Source organism: Daktulosphaira vitifoliae, unplaced genomic scaffold, assembly GCF_025091365.1.
Source record: "Daktulosphaira vitifoliae isolate Bord-2020 unplaced genomic scaffold, ASM2509136v1 Scaffold_4, whole genome shotgun sequence".
Classification (NCBI taxonomy): Eukaryota; Metazoa; Arthropoda; class Insecta; order Hemiptera; family Phylloxeridae; genus Daktulosphaira; species Daktulosphaira vitifoliae.
The window spans coordinates 17,563,678-17,582,524 of record NW_026099575.1 but is presented as its reverse complement, the minus strand read 5'-3'; the positions used below and the strand labels follow the sequence as shown (position 1 = coordinate 17,582,524).

The window sequence follows — 18,847 nt, the reverse complement described above, 5'->3', positions numbered from 1 at the left end:
ACACTGGTTGGTCATTGGCAGCGTGCACGTTGCATTTGGCTGATAAAGTTTCGACTCTCATTATTATGTATTAGCGTTTTATACGCACATGGTAGTTGGAATTAAAATTGCGTACTGAGCTGACCGTTTGATCTCAAGAAGTCCAAAGTTAAAGTTTACATAAATAATTACTGTGCAATTAAAAGAAAGTACAATTTTATCGTTAGTCGTCGTCGCGAGTGTTCGGTAGAATTAATTGTGGTAAACCGTTATAGTTTACCTATGTCAACACATCTCAAGGTGTCCCGAGTTTTTCAACGACCGTTTTCTTAACAGCGGTAAACATTATTATCACTTCAGTAATTTTACTAAAATAATAGATTATCACTGTTGTAACTGTAAAATTATTATTATTATTAATTATAATTAAGTACTAAAATAGATTCTACCAAGTAAAAATTAGTCTTGTACCAATTATTAATTGGTACAAGAAAAAATGCTACTAAATTCACAAATAGCTTTATTATATAAATAATAATTCAAAATAATTTAGTTTTTATCAACTATTAATTAATTTCTCTCAATATTTTTTTCATTCATAATTTATTTTATTAATCATTTTTGATAAAAAAACATTATAATAATAATAGATTTCTTTTTTAAAATTTGGTATAATACTTAAAAAATCAACTATTATCAAAAGTAAAAATCCATGTGTGTATATAAATCGGTCAAAAGTCCACGAGACAAATATAGTAAACTATGGATTGATTAAACTCTATGCATTGTCGTTTTTTATGCGTATACTGCCTAAACAAAAAAATACGAATTATTAATACAAATCGCTTTGTGACTTATGAACGATATGCATTGTAAAAGCAAGTCTAATTTTCTAATTAGAATATTATTCAANTTATGAACGATATGCATTGTAAAAGCAAGTCTAATTTAGAATATTATTCAATTGATGGCATCAGTTTATTAAGTATCTTATACATAACACTAAAACCTACGCATAAATTGTTGATAAGTAATTTATTGTATTTTATGAGAGTATTGTAAATTTTATTTAACTGATAATTTAAATTTTTAAGAAAAATTAAAATTAACTCTTTTTTTTCATTTTTGGAGTAATATTTAAGATAACAATTAATGAATCTCTGACACGGCGATAATGCTCGAAACTCATTAAACGTTTAATGTAATTAATTAGTTAATGATAAAAATAATCATATAATTAAATTCAATAACAATTATTTAAAAAAGAACAATCATTAATACTTATACTTCAAAAATTATATAATCACATACTTAAATTTTTATTTTGCAAATACTTAATAATTATGTTGTGTAAATTATAAACCTTTATCCTAACCATGATTAAGTAAACTTAAACTCTTTGAAGGTTAATTATACTATTAGGAATAAATCGAATTGATTAGTTTTTTTAGTTTTCTCATGATAATGTATTCATCGAAAACAATTAAAATGTCAATATTCATTTGTACATTTTGTAATGTTTTTAGTATATAAAATTTAAAAGCACTATGTTTTTATTTGACATTTTGACATAAAAAACAGTTTAAAAAAAAAACAGGATTCAATGTGGCCATAATTTAAGTACATAAATTAGACGCTACAAGTTTTCGTAACTTAATGTTATATCAAATAATACTACATAAACTTAATTAAAAATTAAACCTTTGATTTTTAATTAATGTTAATTAATTTGCTCATTCTAATATCCTCAAGAATAATTATTAGTTAGCACCTCTTGAATTGCATAATTTGTCATAAATTTCAAAGGGGCAATTCCAATGTATTGATGAATTAAACCTCTACGTCATAATAAAAATTTAAATCGAATATATTTTTAAAACTTTTTAAAACCATAAGAATTTCTTCTTATAATAAGAATAATGTTAAAGTTCCTAACACGGAATAATAACATAATTATAGAAGCGAAGAGGCTAAATTATCTATATTTTCTTTCCTGTATTCATGTAAAAGTAACATATTGTAGCACGTCTAATAAAAAAATTTTAAATATAAAAATCTTAATTGGAAACAATGTAGTAATGACAGGATTTTAAGTTATTAACTCAACGCCCCGTGTACGAAAGGGTATTAATAATTCTATAGGAAAAGTGAAAGTTGTATATCTTCCGAATTGATTTTTTTACTACACGCCTGTAATAAAAATTGTAGTTTATGAAAATATCTTTTCAGATAAATAACCCTAATGTATCTACACGTGACCGTAATAAATATTCAGTGAGTTTAATTAGACCAGACGTGAGACACTCTTTTAATAATTTCTAGTGACTAGAGATTCTCAAGAAGTAAAAGATTTCATAGGGAAAAAAAGAAAATCTAATTTTCTAATTCGCATCCAATATTGTTGAATATTTGATACGCACTAATACTTAACGGGAATGAAGATTGCATGGTTAACTCTCTTTCGCTATTTTTTACTAGTAAAGAATCATTTTTGGATAATTGTGGTTTACCAATGATAAAATACATTCGTGTACCTCCATATCAGGTACATGAGTAGGAGACGAAATTACATTAAACTGTCGATTAAAATTTATTATTATTTTTTTTTTTACTAAACAAATAAATCCAATAAAAAATCATGTTTCATACGTACCAGTACGTTATGTTGCTTCAGTCGGCGCGAACGATGAATGGAGACAATTACATGAACTAAAATACATAAGGTACACTTGTCTTTGAAACATCTTCAGAGTCAACTGTGTGGAACCGATACGTTTCAAATACTCTTCGCATTCTTGGCATAAAAAGAACATCTAATATACACACAATCTGGATTTAGTTAATCGTGTTATCCGATGAATTTCTATACTTTCAATACAAGAGGATGTGCATTACCATGCAACATAAAACATCAGTTTTTATCATTTGTTAATAATTTAATAGATCAATTTCACATTTAAATTTAGATCTCGAACAATGCTCATACATTTTTCACTGCTCATAATAACAAATAAATGTAAATTGTGAACATGAATAGTTAAAATTTAAACTTACTATGAAAGTAGGTAATTTTTTTAAAACTTTATTGTAAGATTTTCAGTTCAAAACATCACATAAAATTTGGTTTTATCTCTTGTTGTTTTATTATTATTATTCATGTTGATTACAATTATTATAATAGTTTTTTTTATCAAATTCCACGAGCCAAGCTAACTCTTGTAGGAAATAACATGCACATAATTAAAACAATATATTAAAAATATAATTTATGTTATGTTCGTTATCTTTATTTCTTCTTTGACAAATAAAAATTGAAGTAGATTGGTTAACAATTATTAGGCGAATACTTTTACTTATCAACTCTATTATCTTATAGACCTATTAATATAATTTATTCTTACAAAATAATAATTAAAGTAAGTTCAAATTTCTTGAAATTAGAGTAAGTATTGATTGTTTTGAAGTTTAAAAATTACATTTTTCCAAATAATATATTAGACACATTAATTTTAAATTTTGTAGTTTATCACTTAAAAATACTAAGAAAATTTCCTTAAATAATTATTTACTTCCAATAGAAAAATTTGTTATTATAGAAAATAGTATAGTTCAAAATTATATTTCTTGTTACGTAACTCATTAGTCATTTAGGATGAGATAGTTGTGTCTAAAAAAAACTTTAATAATAATCATGATTATATAATATCGCCAATAACTTAAACAATTTATAAATAACAAGATAATAAAAGCAATTACAATTAATTTAGAACATGACTTTTAATTGTTTAATAAATTAGAGTGCAAACTAACCATTTGCTTCAAAATTTTATTTCTATTGATTTCGTTTAATAGTTAAAGTTACTCTAATACTTGCATCTTTTTGTTTGTTCAATTTATATATAATTCTCAGTGACTTAAAAATAATTTATTATGGAATGATTAATAAATCAAAGGGTTACTAGAAACAACTTCACTTAAATTTTTGTTGGATACACCTGACGATTACTCTTATTAAAGTTGACTAGTTTTTAACCATATGTGAAGAGAGGATTTATTGCCGTTATAGCTTAAATCAGCTCGCCATTTCGACTGTCATTTTTAATTAATGGTCCTTATAAATAACAATATAACTTTTTTAGATCACTTATTGATCTACAATAATAAATAAACAAAAAAAAACGATTGCTGCCAAAATACTTAACATTATAAAACTGGTTTAAATATATATCAAATTGATTTATATTAAGATTTTTGAATGCGCCCACTAAATTACACTATTATTGATCCACCTGACTAATATTATTTTGTAATGTTATACATTTAAACGTCCTATAATTAACTCATGAAATGTGCATCTTTTGATGTTATTTTTATCTGTACAAATTACTATGTTTTCATCGTTTTGGCGTTCTAGTACACCTTAAAGTAGTAATTTATATCATAAAAGTATGATCATTGTATTTTATTCTCACGTCCACTAATAAAGGTCATTCAGGGTAACATTAAACTTCCTTGAAAAATTCCCGTCATATTTTAATTTTTTACACTGACAGTCTTGGCAGTTTTCACAGTAGTAAAAGCATATCAGAAGACCACCGCAAACGTGAGACCACAGGAACTACGCCAATGAATATGAGGCGTCTTGTTGGTACACAATTAATATTTCAACTGTGTGTACTACTCTATACGTTTGCATAGTTACCCGGTGTAATCATAACACATGCATTAAATAGTCATTTTACCAGTCGATTAAAAAGAACACTTAGTTCTTAACTGTTCAAAGCCAACAATATACAAAAATAGCATTCTTTCTATAACACAAGGAAAAAATTAACTCAGCGAATGCGTATTTTATAAGAACAACAACCCCAACTTTAAAGTATACATTTATTATTTGTTTTATGTGTTTTACTGTACTAAAATTTTTCATTTTAAATGAATAAGTACATTGAAGGGCATAAATATAGTTGATTAAAATGTATTCATTTAAAAACTTCTCATTCTCATTCTATCTCAATCTTAAATCATTTTACTGTTGTGCCACGTACAAGTGGCTTAAGTATACAAATAATTCAGTCTGTGTATACAGTGTAATGTTCATAGATATAGTGTATGGTGTACGGAACGAGCACCTCTATTATTATAATGCATGTAATGTAATTCATTGTGTAATTTAGTACGCCCTAATAATCCAGAGGTGTGTTTATTTATAGGTCGAGTGCAGGTGGACTCAGTCAAACGTAGCGTTGCCTCGCATCTGGGCGACGGACCCAAGGACGGGAGCGTCCTCAGGAGGGTCGCCAAGGTCACGCTGGACCAGGCAACCAAGCACCAGAAACCAGTGAAGCCGAAACATGTCCCAGAAAAGTTGGACTTCAAAAATCAGGAGAAGTTCGAAGGTAAGATCCCTTGAGCTATTGTAGAGTAAAAGGATTCGTCGACCTGTGATTCATTGTGCTTATTATGACTCTTGTCCGTATATAAATAGTAGAATTGCATTTAATAGAAAACCGGTTTCCAATATATTTTGGCTGCAGCGAGTGTATAAAAAAAGATACACGATAACCTTGGAAGAAACCGATGTAGAAAAAAAATAAAGATCAACGGCTATCTGACCGTCTCGTATTTTGTATACTATCGAATATAACTAATAACTGTGGGAAAACAATAACCTCTTGTTGTTTCGGCTATTTTTTTTTACTAATTTCGTATCATTCTTCTGATCGTTTGTCGTGTTTGAATTTTCAATATAATTTCCTGTGTATGATGTATAAATATGATGACTAATTGTTTAAAGTAACGTGTAGATCTATCCCAATAGTTTTGAACTTGCTAGAACCTTCGAACACCCATCATTAAAAAAATCGCTCATTGTTTTAACAGCGGGAGTGTGCATCGCGTTAATCATTATGAAAAACACTCCATTGGTTTTATTTTTAAAACACTGCAAACTGTTATATAAATAATTAGTTCTATGAATCTAAAAAAAAAAATATTTAATGATGGTAATTGTCTCCAATAGTCAATTATATCTACTCTTTTGCATCTATTTTCAACATTTATGTTGAAGGGGCGTTGTTCCTGCTAGATAATTACTATGCCTAACAATAACCATAATGCTCAGTAATTAGTGTATGACTAAATGCGTTGTAATTTATTAGTTATCATTTATTGGAGATCCAATTAATTAAAAATTTAAATAACGAATTCATGTGTGCTTAAGACCCCTTCACTTGAACTATTTATTTGCTCTTATTTCTTGAGAAACGTGATCGCCAATGAGACGCAGTCATATCGGATGTCATCTTTGCTTATCGTACAGATATTCACAAATAAAAAAAAAACAGACGCAATATGCATCGACGCATACAACGCCTAAAGCTTGTTGACTGTTTTGACGTTCATCGTATCCTGTCCATCAGAGTGGTTTATCTATTGCCGACGATCGACTCAGCACGCGCGTGTCATACACTTCATCAACTGTTGAATATAGTAAAATCACGATCCTAAAAATCGCCCTGGCGAAATCGTGCTTGGTAAAGCTTTGATTTCAACTAGCATATCTTGTTCTCGATCCTCACGCCTTCCGAACCACCAGAGGCCAACATTCTTTACTCGTTTCATCTAAAATAGCTCTATTGTTAAAGCCCAGTTTGGCCCGATTAATTATAATTCAGTCCTGTCAGGATTAACCTAATTATATCAAAATTATTATAACTGCACATTTCTCTAAAAAATCTTTACAACAAGAATGAATACTAATACGACTAAACTGTGTCACGGTGTATTATGAAGATTGGTCACCTGGGTAGTTGACTTAGTGATAAAAAAGCCTTCTAGTGACCGCCAAATACCAATAACTCAAATGAAAGACATCATGCGGTGGCGTACTTGGTGTCATTGATTTATTAGAATGCGTAGGTTCCTGCAAACGTATTTGTGCAATATACGTGTTTTATTACAATTGTACTGGTGTCTCGATGATATTATCCATAGCAAAATTTACATTCTCACCTGATATCAACGTTAGCCAATCAGTATATGCTCAAACACTAACCAGCGTGCTCAGTTAAGGTTTTGCTAAATTTTTGCTCTAAGGCATCGAAACAATTACAAGTAAATTAGTTTAATATTACGAATAGAGCTAGGAATTATATGCACTTGTAAATTTTATTTGAGCCACTTTGAAGGGTCCCAAATTTTATACATAGCAACGTAGAAATATATTTCGTTTTAGAGGTGATAAACCCTCCTAATCTCCCAAAAACTATAACTACGGTAACATATAAGTTTTCAACTCCATTAATACAAACTGGTACTGGCTAATTGTGTGTTCAGAATAACTTAATAAATTTACATATACATAGAACTCCTATCTCTAATTATATGAAGTATAAAGATTTTTATTATTTTTATGTATCATATGATCATAGAGTAATTAGGCTGTGTTTAAATAAATTCAAGGTTTTTTAACAGTTTTCCATGTAGCTGCTTCCTAGTCGGAATATTATAATATTATTAATTTTAATGCGTTTTCTTTTTTAAAAATAAGTTATTCCGTAAAAATATAACAAGGATTTGCTATTATCTAAAAATTTATGAGCCAATATGGTATTTTAATTTAAAATAAAAACTTATGTCATGGAATAAAAATTAGCTGTTTATTAAGAATTTAGGAATAGATAAGTTAATAGAAAACGAAAGTCTGGAGGTAACATTTATTTGCTTTCTCTATCGAAAATGTTGTAGTGGATGAGAAACAAAAAATTGATATCAAATTACCTTTTTGCAAATTAATTAATTCCACTTATTATTATTTTTATTTTTTTACAAATATATAAGAGTTTCCTATGCTTCAACCGGTTGCGCAAGGATCTCCAGTTTTGCGCCGCAGTTAAATCAATTTATTAATTCAGCCAAATTCGAACGCAATTAAATTATTTAAAACTTATGTCTTCTTCAATTCATGAACTGTTAAAATAATACTATGACCTTTTCACAATACCTAGTTACGAATAATATTATGTGCCGACAAACACGAATAATTAGAAGATGAACTTGTATGAAATTTGCGAGTACATGAATGTACAATGAGAACGGAACTAATTTTTGACATTTTAACCGAATAAACCCCCCGCGAGTTATTTACGACTAGTTCAAGTAATTACATTATCTATTCAATACGTTAAAAAAATACATAAACAAGAAAAAACCTGTAATATTTGTATAAAGTATTCATAATTAGTATAGTGAATTTGACTTGCAAATGTCAAGTAAGTCATCAAACTACTTTCGAAAGTATATTGTTATATCTCAAACACGCATAAGTAACATAATATATTAGCGGTTAAAATTTCAAAATCATTTAATTTCGATTAAAATCAGTTTTTTTGTGAAGTCCGAACTATTTAACCTTTATGATTTTCGATTTAAATAGCTGCACTACCATAAAAGAGTAAATTAAAATTGTCTTTATCTATAAAATAAAATCCGGTTTGTTCAATGTTTCATGTGTCTTAAAGTAATATAACACAATAAAAAATATTTTTAACATTTTTATTTCTCCCTTGTTTAGAGAAAATGATATTTCAGCAGAATTTCATGAATCTCAAATGAATGAGTTGACAAACAATATCAGAAGTTGCTCTTTAAGTGCATACCCCTTTCTATTTTCACATTAAACAAATTTTCTTTTAAGTAGCACAAGCGCATGAATTGTTGGCATGGTGTCCTAGGTATAAACCGTATTGCTGTTTTTATAGTGTGTAGGTGTCATTGCAAACTTAATGGATACAACTAATAGAGAACCTAATAGAATTCCAGCCTTCCATAAAATTATATTGACATACATAATCGTAAATGGACCGGTTGCAAGTCTAGTGCAGCTGTATGCGATTAAAAAGGCCGCTATTTCGAATATGTATTATCTAAATCTATTAACAGTTTTTTTTTCGTGTCTCTTAGATGGGTATTATTTTTTCTTAAACTACATTATCTAACAGCTATTACATAATGTGATAAATAATATAGCATTATATACACGAAAGATTATTTAAGTGTGTATATTTAATCCTATTATGAGCGTAAAGCTGTTTAAACACTTATTTTTTAACTAAGATTTGCCCTAAACTGTTGTTTAATACTAAAAATGAGGATTAAATACATCATTTGACTTAATAGTGCTCATGTTAACTTATTGTCATTATGACCAACGAATTGGAGTACGCACATAACTTCATGTATTTGAAGATGTGTTTTTTTATCCGTTTATCTGTTCAACTCTGTGAACTTCCTTTTCGTAATTGATAGACGTTTGACAGGTGTGAAGAACTCTATTCACCATGACGTCCCTGTTAACATTTTTTTACTGAGTCATTTTTTAAACGAATTTGATCAATATCGATTAAAACTAGAATATGTTTCTTTTTCAGACAGACTGGTTGAGGGCGATATAGCACCTGTTTATTTGTAGCTGGTATTATTTTTTACATTGCACCAAACATTCGTGGAGTTTAAAAATACTACTGTAAGACAATAAAAATTAATTTCTCTGAATAACAGTGTTAAGAACATTATGTTCATTATTTATTGTCAATCTTATGATTAAGACCAAATTATTCTTTATGACTTTAAATACATAAATTAATCGATATTCGCAGTCATATCAATGACTACGTGACCACCACAGGCTAGTGTTATAATGCTTTTATTACGGTATGTTAAAGTGCAATAAACAAAACAAAAATAATCGAACTAAAAAATAATACAAGACCACCGACGCATTGTATTCAGCGTAGACAAAGTTGCATGAGCCTGCTTGCATAGTAAAGGTATTGTTATTTTACAATAAAATTACACCCAATGTCTTTAAGACATGTGATATTGTGAATTGTAACAAAAAAATGAAAGTCATTTTTCAGTATACTCGGTGAACTCCATTTCTAATGGCAATTGATAAGTTTGAAAATGGTGTAAGATGTATTGTAACATTAAAATGACAAAGCTCGTGGGCACGTAGTATAGTAATACAAACCTTAATCGTTTAGTACGTCGACTGAATCATATTGTTCACTACTATTAACTATAATAATTATTTAAATCCATAAATCAACAATTTTTGCTTATATTTTGTCTAAAGAATGTTTAATATTCATGATTTGAATTTCCGTTATTTTTCGTTTTAAATTTTATATAAAAAAATTTTGTGCACGTGGTAAAATTATTAAGCTAAAAATGTCAACCTGAAAATCCAAAAAATTAGTTAAAAATAAAACTTTCCATTTTATATTATAACCAAAAAACTATACCTACACACATATAAAACAGACACGAGTTGAAATATTGTGTATAATAAAATAAAAGATAAAACCGCTGACTCTAAATATGGATAACTATATGACTATTTTAAATATCATTAAGGATGTTCATTATTTAGTTGATCGTGTCCAAGTAGTCAAAAATCACAATAAAAGAAGTCGTTATTTCCGTTTCATTTTAATTTCCATGCGAAAAGTAATAGTTATTAATTATCGTTACCGTTTATGGTATAATTTCTTTCTCCTTAATACTTACTGAAACTAATTTAATTAATGATCTCAATGGTTTATTATTTGACATAAAATCTACTTTTAGGCTCATTCGTTATTTGAATAGTATCTAAATATACTGCAAATCTTGTAAGATATAAAATGTTTTATTTTAAACACAATGAACTTTGGTTTTTTGGAATAAATCTAATCAAATAGTTATAATACATTAAACTTACCAACTACGTATGGTCTGTGTAAATAATAACTGGTATAAAGGGTAATACATTTAAAGTGCATTTATTTACTTTCAGGTAATCAAAATTATTATTTTAAACTGGTTATGAAATCGTTACTTTAAAAAATAATCACTGTTATTTAATATATAAATAAAACGTTTAAACCTGTATAGTTATTTATAAGAAAAGTGTATGATAGGAACTTAGAACTTTGAAGTTTCAATATTATTTCAGTTTCCTGTATCTAAAGTATTACTTACAACATCTGATGAAAAATATTAATATTTTAATAAACGAGAGATCAGTTATTGCTCACGATACTTAATGTTTATCCATCCCAATCCAACAGCATGTTAGACTTAACTATCAGTAGTAGGTATAGTCATTACCCACACTTAGTCGTTAATTTAAAAATGTTGTTGAGTGTGGGCATTATATACATCAGAGATATATATTGTATTTTACATGGAATATCTATTATGAAAATTATAAACAATAAATGTATACATTGCTAACGAGTAGTCCAAATATTGCATATCCATCTATTAAAATTTAATAGCTAAAAATATAAAAAACACATGAATATTATTATTGTAAATCTCCTTACAAGTCATCATTGATTGCATTACTAAGTTTTGGAATTCAGGACAAACAATCTATAAATGCATATAATTTTTTAAAACGCCTTTTTGTAGAATAACATCGATCATCGTCGGACATTTTTGAATTTACTAAAGTTCATTTAATTTAAAATCTGTTAATTTGACGCTTTATGACAGTTTAGTCATTAAAATCGCCGTGTGTAAAACGACTGTAATGATATTTGCCTCTGGCTGTCCTTGAATTTATTAAAATATTCATTTGTAATTATTACTAGATAATGTTTTTTTCCTATCAGTTTCTTCCAGCGCTAGTCTTCAATCGAGTCCGGTTTGTTGTTTACGCGTATGTGCCAAACGTCAGCAAAAAACCATACGCTTCGTATGCAGTTAGTGAACAGATTAATGCTGAAACTTTAATATTATATTGATAAACATTTAAATTTATTTTCTAAATTTTTTGTGTCGTAGGTCAAGTACTGGTCAACTGGTTAGTTTCCTCGTTCGGGACTGAAGAGTTACGAAGAGACGCCCGTTCGTTGGTTCCTCAAATCTGTACAGATCTTCTGACAGCGGGTGTCATCAAACAGATACATGACAAAAACTCTATAGTCAGTGATGTGTTCAGAGTAAGTTTATAGTTTATAAATATTTCGTAAACTTAAAATTTAGAATAATAAATGCCGTCTATCAAATTAAAATGACAGCAAAGTTTACTTGTAATATCATTACATTAAAATATTTATATACTCGATAGAGGCGTGTATTTAATTACTTTTTAACGTGGTACATTTTTCAAATTTTTTATTGAAATACTGTTTAATTTTCTTTGTCCAACATAAATTTTACAAAACAAATTAATTAAGGGAGAATGGAGGTATTGCAGTCTCTTTAGCAAGAACTTAAATTTTTGGCAAATCATTAATAAAAATATAATGCAGTTACTAATAGATGAAGTATTAACATGTAAGGAAAAATATACTTATGTTTCATATTTTTTAAATTAAAGTAAATATGTAATTTTAAGTTAAATAAAAAATTGGATTCTCAGATATAGGAAAATGATAACCACTCAAATTTTAAAATACATTAAAAATTCATGACTAATGTTTTTGTTTACTAGTATAACACAAATTATAATATAAATTTGTTTAAATTTACTCATTATTTTTATTATTAAAGTGAAATAAACTTACCTTAAAAAGAGTTTTCAGATCACGAGTTTTACCAAAATATTTGTTATAGAACAAAAAAAAAAATTTGAAGGTAAAACTAAACTGTCAAATTATATTTTTAAGGTTTTGATAAACCCAATGAATAATTTAGCGTAGACACCTGATTTTTAGCTATCATAGATTTGTAGAAAACAAAGAGACCATAATACTCGCAGACTACCATTCCCCCAATCATCCTACTATTACATTACAACTATTATGTACATCTCATGTATTTTTTTGTGTGATTAAAAATTAAAGCATAATTAATGCTTAAAATGTCAATAACTTTATTAAATTAAATGAAAAATCATATTAAATTTCTATAAATGTTGTTATTAGTATCTAAGGCTTATCCAAAATGTTCGCCAGATGGTCCAGCCTACACACCACCTTGTTTTTCTAACACCATACATTAATATTTTTCTCATTAATTATCCCACCTGTTGTCTAACACTAAACAGCAAAAATAAAGTGAAACCCCAAATAATTTTTCATAAATGTTTTCAATAAAATACTTTTTTTCGTTGATATAATTTGATGTTTTGTTGACTGTGTATATTAATAAAATACTATCTAGATTTTTATCTCGATCTTAATAGTACTTTAATAACTAATATATCACTTACTTTTAGACATTAAACGGTTTAATGTTTTAAAGGGTAGTAACTATTTATAGTTAACAATGTGTTAAACAAATATTACTTGTAGAAAATATTATATTTACACTTAAAGTTTATTAGGGCAAATTTTTAAAAACTATAGTAAAAGTAACAATTTAATGGTATAATGTTGTATTGACCCTCATACCGGGTTGAGCGCATTCAGGTAATTTTTAAACACAAAAGAAGGGACTGATCAAAGGGACCAAAGTAATTTATTCCCTAATTCTACGATGATCTAAATTAAATCTAAATAATAAAATATATAAATAAAAATAAATCTATTTTAAATAGTTTGTGATTATTTAAAAGTTTTAAATATGAATGTACATCGTTACTTAAGAATAATGTATATTTTATTTTTTAAATAAAATACTTATTAGTTTATAAAATTACTACACAGTTTTAGTGTGTATTATTATGTTGCAACAATGAAAATTGTGACATTTCGTAATTCAATATTATTAATACTTATATCATATTATAATACGAATATTATAATACTTGTATTCATAATATTTATATATACTTACGCATACTGCATTTTCCCATGTGTAACTAATTTAGTACAACTAATTAATTTTACTTTATTATTGTGATATCCTTAGTCAGATCTCATGTATTACTGGGCCCGTTCAGAATTAATTAACTCACCAACACAGTCACCTGGGCGCATTAATCAACAAACCTGGTTGACAGATAAAAATACGGGTGAATAATTACGATCTAAAACTATATCATTTAAATATGGTAATCAATGATAACTTTCCTAGGAGATATAAACGGCAATAATGGACAAACTGACAAGATCTATAAAAAAACAGAAGATTCGCAAGAAATACAAAACAAGACTATCATCACACAGGTAAGAATAATTAAAAGTGATGGTTGTGCACAATTATATTCAAACTCTGAAAATTTTCGTTAATTTTTATAGTCGCTTCAAAAAAATGGCATTAGTTCTACTCATAAAGAAAATATGCCGGACTTTGAGAACATCATACCAAAGTTCTCGCCTACAAAAAGCCCCACGTCAATTAATTTTCCAATTAAACGTAAAAAATCTTTGACTTCGTTATCGGAAAAATTATCATACTTATCAGTTGAAGATTCAAAAATTCCAATAAAGCACACTAATGAAAATTCACCTGATGATAAGGTTTCAAAAGCCCAAAACCCTCCCAATAAATGGTCACCCGTATCAACCCCTAAACAGAGTGTTAAGGTATCTCCGCCATCTAGTCCTAACAATGGCGATGTCTCATTGTACTACACTCCTGCTGGTACCGTAGAGGATACTAAACATCACGGAACCTCTTTATTAACAACTCCAGTGAGCTCAAATATTAGAAAAATAGTGATCGCTGAAATGTCACCAAATTTAGACACTAGTGATACAAGTACCATTGGGCATAACACAGATTCATCTCCCAACACGCCCGGAGTTAATAAAAATAGTTCACCTGTCAAACTGATGAAGCCTTCTTCTGAAAATTCACTACCTAATTCAAGTAGAGAAAACCAAGTTGTATCATCGGAAATTAAAATACCACCACCTCCCCCTCTTCCAATGACCGAAAATGGCCTATTGTCGTCAAATGGACCTGTAGTCATTTTGAGTTCTCCACCACCGGATAAATCACAATTACCATGTAATACAAAAAAATTTTCTCTGTCAACTTCATTACTTAATAATGTTCCTCCGCTACCACCACCACCACCTCCCCCGCCATCATTGTTTGAATTAAATATCCCTCCTCCTCCTCCTCTTCCTCATATATATGATGAAAATATTCCACCTCCACCACCACCTCCAGTTCCTATTCTATCTGAGGGTAATTCAATACCTCCTCCACCACCTCCTCCTCAATCTATGACGTGTGCTATCAAAGATAATACTCTTCCACCACCACCTCCACCGCCATTAAATGGTCCAACACCGTTTCCTGCACCACCGGTCGGTGGTTGGAATGCTCAACGTAACAGTCAGTATTACATTGGAATAAGTTGTTAAAATATTAAGTATTTACAAAGCGTATTATATTGTCTTTTTACTAATATTATTAGTGCTACGTAAGAAACCTATAACCCCTCCGGTACCAATGAGACCATTATATTGGACAAGAGTGATTGTAAAAGAACCTAACATTGAAGTCTATGCACCATCTTCTCCTGATTCACCCGATAGGTAAACTTGAAAGTTATTTAAAATATTTATATTATCTCTATAGATAAATTTCAATTAAATAATTTTTAAAGCTTGAAACCATTGTGGAGTGATTTAGAAGAAGCACCTATACCAAATATTAATGAATTTTCCCAGCTATTTTCTCGTCAAGCAGTCGAACCTAAAGTTTCCAAGAAAAAAGTTTTAGAAAAAAAGAAATCTGAGGTTAGTTAACATTTTGAATAACTGATTACATCTTAAATGTTTTTATTTTTATAAAAATATGTTTTTTTATTTCAGGAATTTAAACAAATTTTAGATACAAAAAGATCTCGAAATGTGGGAATTTTAGCGCAGAGTTTACATTTAGATTTTTCTGAAATCGAAAATGGTAAATATAAATATAAATAAGTATATGACCATGTATTTTTAATTCATTTTGATATTTTTAGCTTTGTACAATTTTGATACTTCAGTGGTTAGTGTTGAAGTTTTACAACAAATATATGAAGTGGTAAGTATTTTATCATGATTAAACCTTAAATACCCCTTGTGCTTGTTTTAATTTATTTTCAATTTACTCTATTTTTAGTCGGCAACCGAAGAAGAACTTCGTTTGATAAAAGATCACGTGTCATCTCATCCAGAACAACCATTAGATAAACCCGAACTGTTTCTACTTGAGCTTAGTGAAATTCCACATTTTGGCGACCGAGTAGCCTGTTTAATATTTCAATCAGACTTTAATGATGCACTCAATAGTATTGCTAGTAAATTAAATAATATGAAAGCTACATCAAGAGTAATAATATATATTGTAAAAATATGATAATAATTATTATCTCACAATTTATCTTTCGGTTTTAGTTTTTAATAACATCGGAAAGCTTGAAAAAAGTGCTGGCCATCATTTTGGCATTGGGAAACTATATGAATGGTGGAAATCGTCAACGTGGTCAAGCAGATGGTTTTGGTTTGGAAATTTTGCCTAAGTTGAGGGATGTAAAGAGTAAAGGTGTTGTTTTTTAAAAATAAATTATAATAAGATGCAAAACTAACTTTTAACAAATCTATTGTTTGTAATACTTTATTGATTTTTATATATTAGATAACTCGATGACTTTACTTCATTTTATTGTAAGAACTTACATTTCTGAATGCAACGAACCAATGAAAGTATCACTTCCAGTGCCAGAACCTAGTGATGTAGATCGAGCAGCTCATGTCACTTTTGATGATTTAGAGCAAGGCTTAAAAGATTTGAAAATTAAACTTGCAGGTTAGAGACATAAATAAAAATATGTTTTAGTTATTTTAAAATATATTAATTTAAATATTTAGGATGTAAGAAGAAAACTGATAAAGTTATATCTTCATCTGCCGAAGACAATTTAGAACCTTTCAAATCTAAAATGGAATCATTTATTTCTATGGGTAATTATTAACCTTATGAAAAATGTATTATTTAATGAATTATAGACAAAACAAAATTATTATATATTTATTATTATATAACAAAATTATAGACAAACGATAATTTATAATTACAGGCTTTAATACATAAAATAATTTCATTTAGTTTAATCATTGATTTAATAGTAGATTTACTTATTTGTTGTATTTATTTGTTCTCCGTTCAGTATCCTTGTAATTAACATTCGCGAAATTGTATTAATAACATTATTTTATCTGTAATTTGTATTAAATTATACTATAAATTACTTATTTATTTATTATTCGTGTAACATAAAATTATGAATTATAGCTCGAAGACAGTTGGACAATGAATTGGAAAATTTAGAAGAAAGTAAAAAACTGTAAGTTGTTGGATCATATCATTTATTTTAAATTATTAAATTATCTTAACAAATTTTCATAAAAAATTTAATTGGTATATTTAGTTTTATTAAATTGATGCGATTCTATCAATTTCAACCGAAAGATAGTAAAAATCTTAATGATGTTGCACCAAAAGATTTTTTTCCATTATGGTTACCATTTTGTACAGACTTCAAAGACTTTTGGAATATGGAACAACAACGAATTGTGAAAGAAAAGTAATTAAAAGTTATACTTTTTTTAAATTAACTTTTTTATATTACTAATAATGCTAGTTTATTATATTTGCTCTTTACTGGTAAAACAAAATCAAAATAACACATACATTATCTTGACTTACAGGCTTTTAGAAAGTAAAAGAAAAACAAAAGAGAGACAACAATTAGTAAGGACAAGTAAAAAATCGTTAGTGGGATTAGTAAGTAACTTAAAATTTTTAATTCATCGGAAAATTGTGAGTGTTGTTAATATGGGAATATTTTTTTCTCGAAATAATATTGTTCTTAAGACTTAATTTATAAAGTAGTTATTTAATTTCAATTTATTTGTTTTGAAACTACTTCTAAATTAACATGAAACTGTGGTAAATAGTGAATTTTCTAACAAAAATTTTAATGAGAACCTTTTTATATTAAGCTCAAGAAATTATTTTTAAAACTATAGTCAATATTTATTAAAATCATTTAAAAATAAACAAGGATGTATGATTTGTTAGTGAATTATATTGCAATCACATCTCAAATTATAATTTATGTGTGTATTTCGTATTTATAAAAACAAAGTTTCTGAGTATTAATAATATCAATGTACATAGATTTTAATATGGAAAAAGAATCAATAAAAAAAATAGTATTAAATATGATTCAACACTGATAATAATAAATTAAAAAATCACCAAGTCATTTTTCCTAAGACCAAACACTTATTTAATATCAATATTTTATTGATAAGAACAAAATAAATTATAGCAAAAATTATCAATCATTTATAAATTTCTAATTTTTATGTTTACAGAAAAATCAAATTCAATCGAAATTTAGCTTAAAAAATTAATTTTTTTTTCTATTGATGATGTATTTTGAAAAGAAAAATCAAATGCAAGACTGAAAGAAAATTGTTAACTTTTGAAAATCTACCAATTGTGAGAGTTTTTCAATACAAAACTTGTATCATTGAAAATTATTTAAAAGAATTTTTATTAATTGTAATTAATAATTTTTAGGTTATATTTTTGTAAAAAAATTTCAATAATGAAATTTAAAGGTTTATTTTTGTTGTTTATGAGTTTATTTTAAAGTTCAATCTAAACTAACATATAACTTTTTTTTATGTTTTTAACTTAGTTAAATTGTTTATTTAAAACGCCTTAAGACTGACTAGAAATACATTTTATATGGTGATTATTGTTGTAAAAATAAAGCTTTAAAAGTAATCAATTATATTATTGCTTACTGATGCTTCAAAAATATATTTATGGATTGTGTTACTGCTCAACTAACATCTACAATGAAGAAGTTTGCACTAAATTTTTAAATTAATATTGGTTACCACCACTGTAGCATAAAATATATTATATACTTGTTGAATTAAAATATTTTGATTATATAAAGTTATATATTTAC

At 27.5% G+C, this 18,847-nt stretch overlaps 2 protein-coding genes across 5 annotated transcripts in view; one reads left to right on the top strand and one right to left on the bottom strand.

Annotated features, from left to right (window-relative positions):
- The window catches only part of LOC126905531 (maltase 2-like), a 27,089-nt gene extending 16,180 nt beyond the window's left edge, over nucleotides 1–10,909 (bottom strand). The window contains exons 1-4 of one of the 4 annotated variants that reach the window (XM_050685313.1): nucleotides 10,745–10,909; nucleotides 10,291–10,556; nucleotides 10,013–10,220; nucleotides 2,633–2,792 (exon numbers count right to left, since the gene is read on the bottom strand). The gene's annotated coding sequence lies outside the window, so the exon portion shown is untranslated. Of the gene's footprint in view, nucleotides 1–2,632; nucleotides 2,793–2,874; nucleotides 2,974–3,033; nucleotides 3,195–10,012; nucleotides 10,221–10,290; nucleotides 10,557–10,744 lie in introns of those variants that run through there. The other 3 variants (XM_050685311.1, XM_050685315.1, XM_050685314.1) reach the window with 3 other exon arrangements.
- The window catches only part of LOC126905528 (protein cappuccino-like), a 27,719-nt gene extending 8,872 nt beyond the window's left edge, over nucleotides 1–18,847 (top strand). The window contains exons 3-19 of the mRNA XM_050685303.1: nucleotides 5,193–5,378; nucleotides 11,815–11,972; nucleotides 13,828–13,930; nucleotides 13,993–14,084; nucleotides 14,157–15,204; nucleotides 15,287–15,407; nucleotides 15,479–15,611; nucleotides 15,687–15,777; nucleotides 15,839–15,900; nucleotides 15,979–16,188; nucleotides 16,254–16,401; nucleotides 16,495–16,665; nucleotides 16,728–16,820; nucleotides 17,152–17,203; nucleotides 17,288–17,443; nucleotides 17,568–17,643; nucleotides 18,240–18,847. Of these exons, the coding sequence (XP_050541260.1) occupies nucleotides 5,193–5,378; nucleotides 11,815–11,972; nucleotides 13,828–13,930; nucleotides 13,993–14,084; nucleotides 14,157–15,204; nucleotides 15,287–15,407; nucleotides 15,479–15,611; nucleotides 15,687–15,777; nucleotides 15,839–15,900; nucleotides 15,979–16,188; nucleotides 16,254–16,401; nucleotides 16,495–16,665; nucleotides 16,728–16,820; nucleotides 17,152–17,203; nucleotides 17,288–17,443; nucleotides 17,568–17,643; nucleotides 18,240–18,278 (2,939 nt within the window). The 3' untranslated portion in view covers nucleotides 18,279–18,847. The remainder of the gene's footprint in view (nucleotides 1–5,192; nucleotides 5,379–11,814; nucleotides 11,973–13,827; nucleotides 13,931–13,992; nucleotides 14,085–14,156; nucleotides 15,205–15,286; nucleotides 15,408–15,478; nucleotides 15,612–15,686; nucleotides 15,778–15,838; nucleotides 15,901–15,978; nucleotides 16,189–16,253; nucleotides 16,402–16,494; nucleotides 16,666–16,727; nucleotides 16,821–17,151; nucleotides 17,204–17,287; nucleotides 17,444–17,567; nucleotides 17,644–18,239) is intronic.